This window comes from Pezoporus wallicus, unplaced genomic scaffold (genome assembly GCF_028554395.1).
Source record: "Pezoporus wallicus isolate ANWC-B61680 ecotype Strahan unplaced genomic scaffold, APGP_CSIRO_Pwel_v1 contig_6382, whole genome shotgun sequence".
Classification (NCBI taxonomy): Eukaryota; Metazoa; Chordata; class Aves; order Psittaciformes; family Psittacidae; genus Pezoporus; species Pezoporus wallicus.
Genome location: NW_026638015.1, coordinates 2,719,229 through 2,736,265, shown reverse-complemented (window position 1 = coordinate 2,736,265; position 17,037 = coordinate 2,719,229). Strand labels below are relative to the sequence as shown.

The 17,037-nt window shown below is 38.3% G+C and overlaps 1 protein-coding gene across 1 annotated transcript in view; it reads left to right on the top strand.

Moving 5' to 3' along the window:
• The window catches only part of TTC17 (tetratricopeptide repeat domain 17), a 61,902-nt gene that overhangs the window by 12,578 nt on the left and 32,287 nt on the right, over positions 1 to 17,037 (top strand). The window contains exons 2-16 of the mRNA XM_057408711.1: positions 1,671 to 1,760; positions 3,258 to 3,427; positions 4,424 to 4,535; positions 5,622 to 5,753; positions 6,266 to 6,375; positions 6,621 to 6,765; positions 7,065 to 7,204; positions 7,426 to 7,586; positions 7,898 to 8,010; positions 9,452 to 9,592; positions 9,731 to 9,846; positions 10,849 to 11,023; positions 12,086 to 12,163; positions 14,384 to 14,608; positions 16,794 to 16,980. Of these exons, the coding sequence (XP_057264694.1) occupies positions 1,671 to 1,760; positions 3,258 to 3,427; positions 4,424 to 4,535; positions 5,622 to 5,753; positions 6,266 to 6,375; positions 6,621 to 6,765; positions 7,065 to 7,204; positions 7,426 to 7,586; positions 7,898 to 8,010; positions 9,452 to 9,592; positions 9,731 to 9,846; positions 10,849 to 11,023; positions 12,086 to 12,163; positions 14,384 to 14,608; positions 16,794 to 16,980 (2,095 nt within the window). The remainder of the gene's footprint in view (positions 1 to 1,670; positions 1,761 to 3,257; positions 3,428 to 4,423; positions 4,536 to 5,621; positions 5,754 to 6,265; positions 6,376 to 6,620; positions 6,766 to 7,064; positions 7,205 to 7,425; positions 7,587 to 7,897; positions 8,011 to 9,451; positions 9,593 to 9,730; positions 9,847 to 10,848; positions 11,024 to 12,085; positions 12,164 to 14,383; positions 14,609 to 16,793; positions 16,981 to 17,037) is intronic.

Below are 17,037 nucleotides of genomic sequence, written 5' to 3'. Positions count from 1 at the left end.
AAACTTTCAGAGTGAGAAAAAAAAATCAGATGTAAATAAATGTGAGGTTGGATTTAGTAGTAAAGTTTTGCTTTTAAAGATTTTATTTACACACTGCTGAGGTTATTTAGTAATAGAATCATATAAACATGAAGTAACGAAATCATATAGTAACAGAATTATAGAAATATTAACTTTCTACTAGGTTGAAGAGTTTTCTATCAGTAGAAAACATTACTATCATTACTATCATGTATCATTTGTTGGTGATAAACTGAGGTCAGATCCAGAAGTGAAAATGTGAAGAAAAATACCATGCATGCTGTTTAACTTGAGCTGATTTCCTGGTAGATTGCCATAACTTTATGAATGAATTCAGTGACATTGCTGTTTGGTTGTTGTCACTTTGATTGCTGCTGCCAGGTCATAGTTGATACGAATCTGGTACTTGTTGCATTGCTTTTGTGTCAGCCGATGAATGCTGGATTGGTAGCATCGCACTCCAAATTCCCAAACCCTGAATTCAGACCTAACTCTCATGAGACTGTTTTATCAGGAGTTCAAAACAGAAGCTATCCCTGAGCATCAGTCTGTTTCTGAATGAATGATAAGCCAAGTACCTTCATCTTTCAGAATAAAGCTTTCTAAATGGTGATGCCTGCATAACGTTCCGCAAAAAATTGCTCCCCAGATGCAGTTTGTCACTGAAAGTAGAGCTGAAGCTTGACTTTGCTCTCAGTGACTTGTGTAGTATCATGCAAGCAGCCTTTACATGTCAGGGGAGCAGTGCAATTTAGGAATGGGTCGTAAGTGCTCTAAACACAGTAAAACTTTCCCTTGTTTTCTTTGCAAGTTCATATCTCATTCACTTGTACATACTGCAGTAGCCTCCCTAGCAAATGAGGCGTAACAAGTGCTACATTCAGTACATAGCTCTGAGTTTGTGTGCAACCAGTTCAGAGTGAGGTGGGGCCCACAGGAGGGAATATGAAACATGTATTGAAATGTGTGCATTTCAATATGTGTATTGAAATATAAATATATGCAAGTAAAATGCTGTAGGCTTTAATACTTCAGTAACAACATCAATATGGTATCAATACTGATTGGTATTTTCTGTGCTTCTCTGGATCATTGGGGGTACTTGGTATCTAGAATTATAGCAGTAGGTAGAATCATAGAATCATAGAATAGTTAGGGTTGGAAAGGACCTTAAGATCATCCAGTCCAATCCCCTGCTATGGGCAGGGACACCTCACACTAAACCATGTCACCCAAGGCTCTGTCCGACCTGGCCTTGAACACTGCCAGGGATGGAAACAGGTACTCTTAGTAACGTCTGTTATGAGAAGTTTGCTTGCCTCTTATGCTTAGAAGTTGTGTGCCTGAATAAACTAAAATAGGGTTAAAATTAAAGCCTGGTTTGAATTGGCTTCTGAAATCACAGAATCATAGAATAGTTAGGATTGGAAAAGACCTGAAGATCATCTACTTCCACCCCCCTTGCCATGGGAAGGGAATAACAGTGTTGTTTGAAGTACAGATTGAAGTTATGGACGTATTACGATGCTGAATGAGCAGAAAACCTCTGAACAGACAAACTGTAGTTGAATTAATATAACTTCTTACCTTTTAAAATCGATCTTTTTAGGAGAATGTCTTACGTGATGGGCTGTTGAAATATCTTGCAGGTGGATTCACCGATGAACTTGAGGAACCCACACGATTTGGTAATACTAATGAGACAAGAAACAACCGTTAACTACCTCAAAGAACTGGAGGTAAAGCATTAATGTTAAGTACTAACTGATTTCTGAAAATACTGATTTTCTTTTTTCCATAGGCTTTTTAGGGATAGCTTTAGATGGCGAACAGACGTTACTATGTGCATAATTCTGCTTCAGTGAAAGGATGAATAATTCTTTAGATCTCAAGAATTTTGTGCCTTAAGTTTGCTCAACAGGTTATTATTGTCCAGGTTATCAGTTGTACCATTCCTTGTTGTTATCCATAAATCCTAACATTTTTAAGTCAAGTCATTCAGGTAATGGATTCTGTTGCTGTATTCCAGAAGAGTACAGAGAAGGTCACTTGTTTTTCTTCAGGCCCATTTATTGTTGAAAAGGGGTCTGAGAACACCCTTCTGAAAAGGGCTTTAATGAGCTTCGAACTGGTAAAGTTTAAATATAGCATGGGCTGGGCAAGTGAACAGGTCACAGCCTTTCTTCTGCCCATGCACTCCTTTCTCTGTGTCAGCTTTGGTATTGTCAGATTGGCATAACTAGCTAACTGGGAAGTTAGATGAGCACCAGAGGTAGCTTTAGGTGAATGGGAGACGTGGAAGGGAGGAGAAAGAAGTAGGGCTCCCTATTATGTGATTGTATTCAGCCAGCCTTTCTCTTCGAGGTATGCTCATTTTTGTGGCAATGGGCATTTTAGCTGTGGATGGAACAAAAGTTACAAGCTTTTCAGGACATGGATTGTGGGCTTGGAAATTACTAGTCTACAATTTGTGGCATACAGATGACTTTCAGCAGAAGTTACTGTTGAGATCTGCAAGCTGCTACTATTTGTATATATCTCTGGTATTGCATAGTATTGTGTAATTATGGCTTTAATTAAAAGTGCAGATTTCTTTACATCACACACACAAATCCTGATGATATTTAATGAGTTTGCAATTTACAGACCTAGTGAGACTGAAATACAACTTACTGTGCTGTGACAGATCATTAGTCTGTTCACCGCTTTTGCTAATCAATACCTATGAGCTTTATGGGGCAACAGGTAGCTCCTAAGGCACATCATAAGCTAATCTATATAAATTAGTCTCAATTCTTGCATTAACCTGCCACCTCAGTTGTACTTAGCATGCTGAGTGATTAAGTTCATTTTGTTTGAAATCTCTATTATTTCCATGAGTTCTTAAACTGAAGAAGGGTCAGTTGAAAAGTTGATGTACTGTTAACAACTATTTCTTCCTTTTCTGAATGGTCTGCTATAAATTTGAAATGCTATTAGCCCTCTTTTTAGGTACAGCAGGAGAGATAATGTCCTGTTCAAGTTGTGTATCTCTAATGAAAGTATTTATATTCCATCTAAATCAAAAAATGTCCTACAGATATTATAAAATACAGGAAAATATTCCCAAAATTTGCAGAGAGCTTTTAGATTTTCTTCAAATGGACTTTAAGGAAAAAGTCGCACTGTTGAACTCGTAGTACCTGTAGAGTTTGCTCTCATGTGTATACGTTCTTCTTTTTGTTTTATTCCTACAGAAACAGTTAGTTGCTCAAAAGATTCATATAGAGGAAAATGAGGACAGAGACACAGGGCTGGAACAAAGGCATAATAAAGAGGATCCGGACTGCATTAAAGCCAAGGTGCCCTTGGGGGACCTAGATCTTTACGATGGCACGTACATCACTTTAGAGAGCAAAGATATCCGGTAATAAGATGCTTATATTTCAAGTTTTTTACTGAACAAAAAAAAGGATCAACAAAACCTCTAAAAGCAAGTAAACAGAAAAATGCTATCACTGACTCTCCTTCAGATGGCAGTTGTTTTATTTTGTGTTAGTGTGGAATGTAAGTGAAACAACCTCTGCCACTGATTATGAGAGGGTGCAACACAGAAATGCTGTCTCCCGCTGTCTATGTTAGCCATGCCCTAGAACTTCTCAATTCTGTTCCCAGGCTCCCAGTCAGTTCTGTTCCTGTAACTCTGAACTGATACAACCAAACATGAATTAAACTGGCATGCATCATGTAGAAGAGGGTTGAATTTGCCAGAGTGTGCTTTGGATGTTTTGAGCTAGAGACACGTCTTGTATTGGGAACTGGCTTGACTTCAATGTGAATGAAATGCTTTTGATTACCAAGCAGTTGAACCTTCTGGTCATATTTCATCCCTTGTGTTTAGCAAGTAAGGGATGCATGGACAGTCAGCTTGACATTCAGCTTCACTGGCAATTCATCTTCAGGGCTGACTGGTTTGGTTTCGTAGTTTTAATAATAACACAATCAGATGAGTACTTGAAGTGGGAAAAGATTAATTTTATCTGAAGATACCTTCATTTGGGCTTCTTGCTAATACTCAGGGTTTGTTTCGGTTGAAGAGACTTCTGCATGTGTTGCCATTTGCCTGGCAGATAGATCATTAATCATAGTAGTGATACACTAGATTTACACTGATATATTTTGGAGTTTATCCAAATGCTGATGTTCTGTCTAAAGCAGACAGAAATTTGTTTGCTTTATCCTATAGTGGTGACATTCTGATACAACTGAAATCTGGGAAGGCATCAGACATGGTCTGATGTGCTCAAAACCAGGGTTTTTGTAAGTCAAATCAGAGTATTGTGTCTCTCAACTGCAATACTGTCTCTTATGAACTTTAGCAGCATTTTAATATGAAGTGTACTCTGTTACGTTATGTCCTCAGCCCTGAAGACTATATAGACACAAAGTCACCAGTCCCTCCAGACCTGCAGCAGCCAGACTGTACAAAAGTTCTAGATCTTCCATACAGTATTCATGCTTTTCAGCACTTACGGGTAAGTGAGTAAATACAAGTATGGCTTTTTTTCCCCTATCATGAAGAGGAATAGAAAACTCTTTCTGGCAGTTCTCAGTGAAGGTTGAAAGATACTGTAATCTTTCAAGACAGTTTCAGACTTCTTTTGTGCCCTGCTTATAGGAAGACAGTTCCATCAGACCACAGGTCCCGATTCTTTGCCTTATTTTAGAGGGTGTTTTTAGGAAAATGAAGTCTTGTCTTTTCATAACACACATCTCACTAGTAAAATGGTAGCTTTCATTAGAAATACTTTGAACTTGTGAATTGTTTCAGTTGAAATTGGAGAGTGCGTGACAGGGTCATTAAACTATGAAAATTGAGGGTCAGAAAATTATTTGCAGGCTTGTGGGCAGCTCCTCACGTACTTGACTGTCTCTTTGGTGTCTGAATGTCAAGTTCTGACCTAGAAGGTGAGATAATTGTTCTTTACTAGTACGAAGTTCATATGCTTGAGAAAGGTTACAGTAGAAGTGTGGTGCATTAAAAAACCTGGTTTTGTCAACAGTATCATATGAGCAAATTTTCTAATGCAGATGCTGCTGTAGTGCTTATATCTCGGTACTTACTTTATTATAAGTCTTTTTATCTACAAATAAGGATTTTCTTACAGACTAAACAGGAACTAAGTATTTTAGCTTTGTCCCTGGGTCTGGATGTACTTTCAAAAGGAGCATGTTTGTTGTTGTGGAAGGAAGCAAGAGATGTAGGGATGCTTTCAGAGTGTGCCTGTAATCTGACAAACATGAGTTAAGTGCTTCAGTGATCATTACTGAAATCAATAGCTGCCAGATACACAGTGTTACCAGAAATAAATACTTCTATAGCATTCACAGGCAGAGGCTGCTTTTGGCTGCTTCTGGTATTTGCCTATCTATAATAATATGTATTATTCATGTGTCAAAGGTGGCATTATCCTATCAAGTCCCTAAGATCTTGATATGAAAGGCCAATAGGAATGTAAAGTACCCAAGCTCTACGTTTTCCTGGGGGTCATGCTCTTGTGTCTATTTCTCTGCTTTTAGCTGAAGTGTTAGCAAATACCTATATTCAATTTTTATTTTAGGGTGTCCAAGAAAGAGTTAATCTTTCCGCACCCTTGTTACCTAAAGAAGATCCAATCTTCACATACTTATCACGGAAACTGGGAAGAAGTATAGAGGAAATAGGTCATCGTATTTATGATGGGCTAATGAAGGTATGAAACTGTAATCTTACTGTATGCCCCAAAAGAGTTCTAGAAAGATACTGACTGTCATCTCTTTAATAACCATGTGTTCTGTGGTCTGGCAAACCACATTCATTGCTTTGTCAAGGTAATAAGTAAAAGCTTTTAAACAAAAATGTGTAAGCTTTTAAACCAAAACTTGAAGAACAAAGGGATAGTACTGAAATGTGTATGGTCTTTCCTGCAAGATACAGAAACCCTCACTCAGCGCCAGCTAAGCTGCTGCTGCTTGAACTACTGTCGCTTCATTTAATCTCATCTTGAATTTTACCTGTTTGAAAGGCAGGAGTTTCTTTACTACATTTATATGCCAGCTCATTCTTCCTGAACATTCACAACTATTGCCAAATGGCAGCTTTCCAAAGGAAACGGATAACTGAGAGCAGGTTTGGTGCTCAGCTTTCTATCCCATCGTAATTAAAGACCTGATTAACCTTTTAGTTCATGTCTTAGTACAGTTAACATGTTTCTCTTTACTGCAGAACTCTTCTTCCTGGGTACTTTATAATATGGCTTCTTTTTACTGGCGAATAAAGAATGAGCCATACCAAGTAGTAGAATGTGCCATGCGTGCTCTTCATTTTTCTTCAAGGTAAGAATTGCCATAAAGATTTATTTCAGATTGCTTTCCTGGTTATCCTAATTAGTTAAACAGGTTTTAGTTTCCTGAGGAATAAGCCATGTTACTTGTTCTTAGTCTTTATATGCTATGCTAGGTATATATGTAGTTTAGACATTTTTCTATCAAATTACATATTTAATATATGACTACTGAAGGAATGATTCTTAAACAGTTGGATCTGCTTTTAATATCTGTTTTTTCTTCTCTTCTTGTAGGCAAAATAAAGATATTGCACTGGTGAATTTGGCAAATATTCTGCACCGAGCTCATTTCTCTGCAGATGCAGCTATCGTGGTCCATGCAGCTCTGGATTACAGCGACTTCTTTACCAGCTATTACACTTTGGGAAATATATATGCAGTAAATACTATCTTTATTTTTCAAGATTTGTAGAAAACCAAATAATATTTAACCTATCTGTCTTGACTTATAAAGCTGTACTGTTTAACAGTGTCTTGTGTTTCACATGCATTTCATATCCCAGGGATATTCTCCTGCAGCCTTCCTTTAGTAGATACAGTGGTTTGAGTTTCAGAAATGACAGGCTGCTTGTTACCACAAATTAAAATCTTGAGTTAATGACTTTTTAAAAAATGGACTATTTTTAATGAAAGATCACCAGACAGTGGCTAATTCTTTCTGTCTCTCTCCTTCTTCAGATGCTTGGAGAGTACAACCACTCAGTCCTGTGTTATGATCATGCTCTACAAGCCAAACCAGGGTTTGAGCAAGCAGTAAAAAGGAAGCATGCTGTCCTATGTCAGCAAAAACTTGAGCAAAAACTGGAAGCCCAGCATAGGTAACTAAAGAAGCATCCTACTTGCAGTTCGTACAGTCTTACTTTTATTGTTCTATTGGAGCAGTTATTTACTTTCCAAATAGAATAATGATTTTCAACTGTATTTCTTTGTGCAATAAAATTATGCATAAGAATACTTTAAGAAATGTGCAACACTGTAGGAAAAGCTGATACTTTAAAAAGCCTTCAAAGTAAATCTTTTCTGCTGTTGAACTTTTAAGATCACTTCAGCGAACATTAAATGAATTGAAGGAATATCAGAAGCAGCATGACCATTACCTTAGGCAACAAGATGTCTTGGACAAGTACAAGCTTATCCAGGAGGAACAAATCTTGAGGAACATCATTCACGAGACACAGATGGCAAAAGAAGCTCAGTTAGGTACAGCTTTTTAGAGTTCATGCTCATTATAGCAATGAAGAACTGCATGTATTCAGATTAATGTCAGGACATAACTTCTGTATATATATAGATGGCCCTGAGTGGCTGTTGTGTTTTGCTTATTAAAATGAGGGATTGCAATATGTTCATGAACATGTTCTTGCATCTTTCTAAGAATATGGAATTTCTTCTTTGCTGATTAAATAAATAAAAAGGGTTGACCAAACTGGGGCTGGAGGGGTTGACTGTTTGCTGTGTTTGTCTCCTCAGAAAGCTCACTTTTGTAGTAGACATTGTGTTGTGCTCTGCAGGGAACCATCAGATCTGTAGACTGGGCAGTCAGCAGCATAGCTTGCACTGCCAGTGGGACCAGCCTGTTCGTTATCACCGTGGGGACATTTTTGAGAATGTGGAATATGTACAGGTTTGTCTGTGAATTGATACCACTGCTCTAAGTTGCATCTCATTTGCCTTGTTAGCAAAATATTCCCTCTTTGTTTTGAGGCTTGACAAAGGGGGTACTTTTTGAGTGTGGTAATTGGAGTGAGAAATCATTCAGTCTCTTTTCCAGACTGAAGCATTTAGTGCTAGTTTTTGCTGGTAATACAAGCTGAGATCATCCGTGAATTATAGGAACTTAGAGGTTTTACTGTGTAAGACTTTGTTTAACTTGGAGAACTATTAGAATTATTTGAGTTTTTAAAGATTATTTTAGTCCAAAGTCTTAGTTTCCTATGAGTTATCAACCACCTCTATATTGACTCCTTTGCTTTTTCAACCTGCATAGAATAACCAGATTATTTCCTTATAGGAAGTATAGCTTTCTCTTACATAAACATACTGCAAGAACAAAACATGTTTAATTTTCTGGTTTAGTTTCCTTCAGAGAGGCCAGGAAAAAGCAGTAGGCAGCTAATGTTAAAGAAGAGGCAAAGGTTTTCTAAGGAGTGAGTTTTCTGATGTTCGTGTGCTATATCGAACAAGAATTACTCGTTAGTAGAAAGGGTATTCCAACATAACAGCTTAGAATTGTGCTTAAAATATTGTAGCAATCTCTATCTCCACAGCCTTAAAATGGATCAGGGTTTCTTTAGTTTAACACACTGTTGTATGACTCAAGCTATGCAACTTTTGCATGCTCTTTCCAGTTCAGTCTTTTTTCTTACCAGGAGCACAAAACCGCCTTAAGCAATTAGCAAATGGAGGAGCAGAGCTCAATGGTGTTGAATCTAGTGAGCCCAAAAATAAGGTGTTAGACTGGGTTTGTGAGTATTTGCTGCTTGTATACCTTGAATTAAACAGTGCACCAAGGAAAAACTAATAGAGGAATATTGAGAAGTTTCGGAAGCAAGGTGTGCACCGAGACTGAAAATCCGGAACGATAGCCACCCAAGCAACACTGCTGCTGTGTTAGGACTCCAATTAAAGATTGTGGTTTCATGTATTTTGTAATGTGGGATATGTTCTGGAGTTTCCACTTAACTAGTTCAGGAAACAGCCCTAATTATCAAGATAATTTTGCAAGTCATCAGCCTTAGTAACCCTGACTTGCACTAGAGCTATGCAGTCTAGATAAGTAGGTTTTGGTTGTGGTCTATTAGAAGTGTTTGCTTGGTACCTGTTAGCATTTTTTGTTGATTTGCACTTTTGTTTTCATTGTTAACCTATTTACAATATAAATATTACTTTTCACTTGTGAGTGGATCAGGAGGCTTAAATTTCCTGTTGTTTGTTTTTTCCTGCTACCCAAATTTCAGCTCATCAGTGAGGCTTAACCACACAAATGGCAGGGAAAAATAATGTGCAGCAATTCAGCCAGTAATATATCATCTCTTTATTAAGTACTGGTTTTCTGTTGTTTCTAGTTTGGTGAAGACTCTTCAACTTCTAGTATGACATCTGTGAACTTGGATCTTCATGCAAACCAAAGCGACCACAGCCAGTCACTGCAGTCTTCCCCTGTTGCTCGCTCGATTGTTTCAGTGTGGAGTGTAGAATCCAATAGAGTGAGTGAAGAGCATAAGCTTTGCCCTTTTAAAGAGGAATTGTGAAAGAGTGACTCTTTCCTTGTTTATGTGAAAGAAGTTAATTAGAATATTAAAAATGTTGAGAAATTAATAAGAAATAATTCCATTCCCCATTAGGACAAACAGCATATTCTGTGGCCTCAACGATCAGAGTGCATGAAATCTTTCCCCAAAATTCCTGATCCAGAAGAGCTCCCAACTTACTTCTTGCCCCCAGAAAACAGGGGATTCAGGCAAGTGTTGATTACTAAAAGTTATATTGGTAAATTTGCACGCTGATGTCTCAGTATTTTCTTTCTGGAGAGGATGGATGCAGTTAGTAACCAATAGCACAGATGTGTTCACACCTTCTTTTCTGCCCGTTCCACAGGAGGAGGGTGTTTTTCTTTGTTGTTGTCTTAGCTGTAACTGTAGCAGATCCAATTTCTTGGTGATTCTTCCCTGACTGTTAGTACAGGGTGAATGCATGAAATACCTACAGTATTGCTAAAGGAATTAGGATTTGTACGAGTCTGAATGTCTTGTAGAGTATATTTAAGTTAAAAAGAACTTGAGAGAGAAAATGAGGTATCTATTTAATAACTACAGTTAGCTGTTGTACACTGCATGCATCCTCTTAGCTTTAGTTATGATAACAGAAAATTACAAAGACCAGAAAAATACCAAAAAGGATTAGGAGTTGAAAGCCCTGGCTTTTATTCCTTTGGGGCAGAGGTAACAAACCATCTTAATTGTGGAATAGTCAGTAATATTCATTATTACATAGGATAAAAATAAGTGTGTCTCCATTGCAATAGCTACTTTACATAGATCAATGCAATTTTATACTATTGTACTCAGTGTTATCATAGTGATAGTAAGGAAGCTTTCTTCTCATAGTGGGTTTAATTCTAGTACTGAGTATGTCTTAAAGCAAAGGTTCCCATCCACTTATCTGTTTAATCACTGTATGAAGTTTAGGACTATTATTATAATGAGAAAACCTTCTGTGTCTTATTTCTGCTGCATTGTCCAGTATTTGCATGTATTCTGTGCTTAAAAATAGAAAGTAAAGACCTTATTTATGAATGACTTTTCAAGGAAAGGGTGGTGCTTGAACTCGCCTGGTTTGCAGCTCATGTCTCGTGGCAGTCTACAGTAGGAGGCTTGTCAGTTGATATAGCTGATTCTTACATGTATAGATCAGCGACGTGCAGAACATGGTATTGATTTCTCTTGGTTCTCCTTACTGCTAGAGTCCAGCCAGTCCTGAGTATCCTGAGAGATACTGTTGGGCATGGGGAAACCCAGGCACCAGACTGTTCTTCCATTACTGATGCTCGTAACAATGAATCTCTAAACATACTGCTCAAGGAGCTAGACAGTAATCTAGATTTGAAATTCAAGATGCCGGATGATCAAGCAAGACAAGTAAGAGATGTTTTCTTTTTGGGTCTTTTCTTTATTGCCTTAAAAATCTTACTCTGAGCATGAAAGATTCTGATATTTAAAACATTGCTTGATATCACAAGCCAATTGGTACTTCCAAAAAAGGAGAACAAGTACTTTCTGTAAAGCTGGAGAAAGGGAAAACTTGGCATTCAGAATGTACATCAGGGACTGTAGTGATAGGACAAGAGGTAATGGGTTCAAACTTAAAACAGGGGAAATTCAGGTTAGATATAAGGAAGAAGTTCTTTACTGTGAGGGTGGTGAGGCACTGGAACAGCTTGGCCAAAGAAGTGGTAAATGCTCCATCCCTGGCAGTGTTCAAGGTCAGATTGAATGGAGTCTTGTGTGACATGGTCTAGTGTGGGGCGTCCCTGCCCATGGCAAGGGGTTGGAACTGGATGATCTTACGGTCCTTTCCAACCCAAACCATTCTGTGGTTCTATGATTTCTTTCAAATGCTAACCAAAAGCACACAGAATAGAAAATGTGATTTACTATTTGAAATTCCTGCTTTCTTTTAAAACTTCTAACAGTCACTTCACATGATTCATCTTCTTTGGTTTCCAGTAACTACTGTATTCTACCAAGTTGGTAACTATAGGCTGAGATCATAGAATCATAGAATAGTTTGGGTTGGAAAGGACCTTAAGATCATTCAGTTCCAACCCCCCTGCCATGGGCAGGGACACCTCACACTAAACCATGGCACCCAAGGCCTCGTCCAGCCTGGTCTTGACCACTGCCAGCGATGCAGCATTCACAACCTCCCTGGGCAACCTATTCCAGTGCCTCACCACCCTAACAGGAAAGAATTTCCTCCTTATATCCAGTCTAAGATCAATCCTTCACGTTGCTTTCTGGAGATTGGCTGCTTTAATCATTATATGTTGTCATCATCTGTTTAAAACAATATTTTTTAAGGTTCCCCCCCCCCCCCCTTATTAAAGAGAAGACGTAGGGAAGTGAGACTTGAATGACTGATGTAGATATATCATGTAAAATTCATTCAGCTGTTTAAAAACATAAATCTTTGTTGTCCAGGTTTTGCATTCTCGTATCAACAATCAGACTATTTCACAGGCGAAGATAGGAGCATTTCTAGATCATGCCATGAAGAAGGTATGTAAAAAACTGTAGCATGAGATAAATTCACAGTTCTTACTTGAGGCTGTTTTTAGAAGTCAGTGATGTGCAAGAAAGAAGCTTATTTGCTGCCAGTAACTGAAATAAAACTAACTTAAAAATCCATATTTACAAGTAAAGCACAAACACATAGAGAAATAGCCATTTAATTCAGCTTAATGTGCAGCAAACTGCCCTGTAGTTACTTGTTCTTCTTGTGACTGCGGGACATGGAGCAGCAATACATAAGCTGTTTGCAGCTGTTTGCTTAACCGAGAGAAATAGCTTGGAACTACGCCTCCATCTTTGCCCCTCCCTACATGCCTGCCTTTTGCTGTTCCTTCTCCTTCCCACTACCCTACCTTCCCCTCTTCCCCCCTCCAAAGAATCCAGCTATCTGTCAATCTTCTGTCAGGATAATTAGCACTGTGGGGCAAAGATTGTACATCCGTATCGCACCCTGTGGAATGCCACCTCCATCATGCGTGGGGCCTTTGAGAATCATCACAAGTAAATGACAGGAAGCATTGAGATGGAGGCTGACTCTTTTTGATGTGTCAAGCTGATACTTCTCAAATTAACTCTCTTGTACAAGTCGTGTCAAGGCGGTGTATGTATGTATTGTTTTTAGTCTAAAATCAGTACCATTTACTATGTGCACCTGTCCTACCCAGAAGAAGAACTAATAGTAGGAGTTGATTCCTATTATTATGCTGTTCAGAACACTCCTGTACATGTCTAATGTCTTACTGTTCCTGTGCATAGGTATTTTGGTTTTATCTCTAGTAGTCTGTTGCCTTCATGTTGAAGTCTGAACTTCCTGGTCATTTAGATGCTGATGTAAGAACAGTGTTGTGTCATGCCTGTTCTGCTAATGATAAACTTTCTAGAGCAGGAGTGCCACAGTTGCTATCTTTGTATTGGGAAAGACAAAGTGCTAATAACTTGCTGAGAATTTAGTTAAACAAAGGTCATTGAGATCTGAAGTGTAATCAGTGAGGAGTGTAATTCAGTGAGGAGTTTGGCATGAGTAACATGCAAGTAATATTATGTAAATGCATTGCAAAATAGGGGGGATAAATACTCTTAGACTTATAGATTATGTAAGGTGCTCAGAACAAAGAGATAATACATCCAATTGATTTCTTCCAGTTCATCTTGAACCATAGGTAGAATCCTTCTGTATGAGGCTGGTTTTAAAATCTGGAAGAAAATCTTTGTGCTGGTTAACCTTTTCAGCACAGTATTACTATAATGGCAGCTCTATTGGCTTAACACAATACTGCTGTAAAGTTCCTTATCTGTTTCACTTTAATCCTAGCTGCACATTTCCTCCTCATGCCTTTGGGCTTTAGACATGTAGGTTAGATTGGACTTTAATTCCTGTCGTCACGCTCATCTTCAAACTGTGTAGAATTGGGTAACATGGAATGGTGGAAGTATTAAAACTAAAATGTAAATGTTTCTAAACCATTTCAAACTGCTCATTCTGAAAGTGGATGTTTTACACTGCTCTGTCCAGTTGTCAGTGTGTTAAAGTTTCCTATTTTCTCCTCTAGGATGAGTGGTTGTTCATTCTATTATAGGTGAAAGAAGAGGAAGGAACATTCAAGGTCTATTTGAGACTTCTTCCATTCTTCCATGTGCCCTTACTTCTTGCTTGCTATTTTATAATCTTTAAACAGTATCTAGTGTGTGTCACTTGTCAACTTTCAGAAGACAAATTGATACCTAAATCTAAGAAACCCACCAGCTCTGAAACCTTAAATTGACAAGAAACCTCAATGTTGGATATAGCCCTGGAAGCACATCTAACTGCAATTTAAAAGCTGCCTGCCCTTCAAATTGTAACATTTATACCTAGGTCAGTATTAATGTAATTTTAAGACAAAGTGGCTCACAAATGTTGCTTCCTGAAGCAAGCTAACTTATCACTTGTATATTTTAAGGGATTTTGTGGTCACAGTATAAGGCAGTCGTATGAGGAGAGTGTGAGCAACAGCTGCTACTAAATTACAGTTCAGACTGTAAATCACATAAATTTGAGTAGAGCAGATTGAATAATCTGCTAGCAATCACAACAAAGGGTAATTTGTCTCTAGTTAATAGGGTAGTATGCAATGGTGAGGTTTGTTTCTTACCAAAGAGCAGGCAATTATGTCTTCCTTGAACACCTCTTTGCAGGTGTTTTCATTCTTCTCTCTGACTCTCCTATAGCTGGAAGGTCCTCTATGGCTTGTGCTTAATGAAGCTGGATTGTACTGGCGTGCAGTTGGAAATGGCACCTTTGCTATCACCTGTTTGCAAAAAGCATTTAATTTGGCTCCACATGAGTATCAGGACATCCCTCTCGTCAATCTTGCTAACCTCTTGATTCATTATGGTCTTCATTTGGATGCTAGCAGGCTCCTGTTGAGGGCTTTGGCCATCAATGCCTCTGAGGTAAGATGATAGTTTTTTGTGTTCATTCAGCAGTGTATGTCTTTTCCTTCATTATACTCTTAAGTACGTGTTACTTACTTGTGCTTACTTAGCTGTACATACAGTTCAAATTCCAGGTTGTGATTTGCAACAGATCCTTGATTGTACTGGAGGTGATGCTGGTTGCTGAGAACATGAACATCTAGAGCAGAAGTTCTTCTAAACTAGATGACAGATGTTTTATTTCCCAAACCTATATTATCAGCAGTGCTTCTAAGGAATCTAATCCTAGTGTTTTGGCAGCACTTTCTTCTAAAACAGAGATCTGTAATGCTGTCGGTATTGTGTCTTGATTTTTAAAAGCTTGAAGTAGCACATATGTTACCAAGGTCTGTGGCTGTAGAGGCATCTTTCTATGCCACTTGGCTTTTATCTGTACTCTTTTATGTATCCTTAGATTTTGTCTATATATACCTAGGGGAAAGGCTGTGTTCAGTTGTTGGGTGACTTTACTTTCAACCACAGATTCAAACCAGGTTTTTGTACCTCTGAATGTTAATATTATAAACATTCAGTAGGGTGTTACCTATGACACACAGAAAGTTTCTATATAAACTGTTTAAACTACTGGGCTGGCCAGAACAGTTATGACAAGGAAAGGGAAGGAGGGTTGGCAGGAGACACCTTTTCTCTAACGAGTACTTTTTGGTGTTACATTTGAGATGCTTCACTAAGAAGTTCATGTGACATTTTCCCTCTGCTTCTACCTCTGTAGTTAGATAAGCAGAGAGCCGAAACCTGCTGGGCCACCAGTCACATAAAAAAGCTAAAAACAGAATAAGGCTTTTCAGTGTAGCATTCAAAAACAGTTTTGCAGTTGTTGGAAAGGAATCTAGCCCATTTGGGTGGCAGGTAAGAGTGCAGAAAGGAACTGTAGAAAGAACCATACTTGAATGATGTGCCTTAAGAAGAACACTTGAAAACGCAGCCTTGGAGGGGAGGAGCTGAAGGATCCTGTGGACCTTGCTGTATAAATAGGACTTTTCAGAAATATTGGCAAGTCCTACCTTGTTATAATAATGCCTGCTCCTAGGTTTTCAGGCATTTTCAGTCGTGTAGTACCTATAGTATCAAAAAACGTAGCAGGAGAATTTGTACTTAAATAGTATTTCCTGGAGTATAATGGAAAGTAAATACAAATAAAAGTGAATTATAGCTACAGGGAGTGAAGGATGTGCTACATCAGCAAAAGCTTGTGCCTTTTTCTGATTGGCATTTAATAATACGAGCTAAGAGGAGCTGGAAAAATCCTGTGCTGCTGATCAGTCTCCACGCATTCAGATAATGAATGTAAAATTATTGCAGTGGAAAAAAATGATTTCTAAATTACAATATTACAGTCATTATTCTAGCATTATGCTGTTAATTGCAGCAAATTGCTTTCTCTAAGCGAAAGTCTTTTCAGTTAACAAACAGAATGTAATGCTTTACTCTGTGCCTGTATTTAAAGGCTTTACTCTGTGCCTGTATTTAAGCGCTAATTCAATTCTGCCCAGTGAAAAAGGTGTTTAATTTGGTCTTTGTAAAAAATACCTATTTTAGGGAGACTGGCTGAAAGCAGTGGACAAAAATATTAAGTTTTATAAAGAATTAAAAGTAAACATAAATGTATACTCCTAAGCTAGTGTGACATTGGTGTTTTCAGTAACCGAGTTCTGCTCAAGTAAATCCTGAGCACTCATGATGAATGCAATGCATCTGTCCTGCTAGACAGTAGTAATACTTTTATGGATTTGCTGACTCTTAATCATTCTAGAATGTCTTCAAGCATTTCAGTTTAATTCTTTGCTACTCTGTGCAATAAGCACTGTGTTCGTGATGGGTTATAAGTAAGTATTTAATGCTTCATTTCAGCTTGTGTGTATTTAACAGCTGCTTTTCATTGTAGGATGATGGAATCCTGAACACAACCTTATGTCAAAACAGCTTTTGTTTAGCACCAATGCATCAAGCTGTTAGTTCTCCATTCTAAGAATAGGCAGTCCCTGTTTTAGAAGTTTTCTAAATTCTATCCAGACAAATTCGGGAGGGTGTGGATTGACAGGGGTTTTCCTAGTTGGCTTCAATTTTAAACAGTGAACGTACTTATGCTGGGGTATGTTCTATGATTCTATGATTCTATTCTATGTTACTTTTCTCTTCGCAGCCGCTGACATTTTTGAGCCTAGGAAATGCATATCTGGCTCTGAACAACATCAGTGGAGCCCTTCAGGCCTTCAGACATGCGTTGGATTTGACGACCAAATGCTTGGAGTGTGAAAGCAGCCTGAAGATGATCCGCTGTCTGCAGTTCTATCCCTTTCTGTACAACATCACCTCTTCTATGTGCAGTGGTAAGCAACTGCTGAAAGATGGACCACAAGTGAAATAGTGTCTGTTTGCCTTGGGTG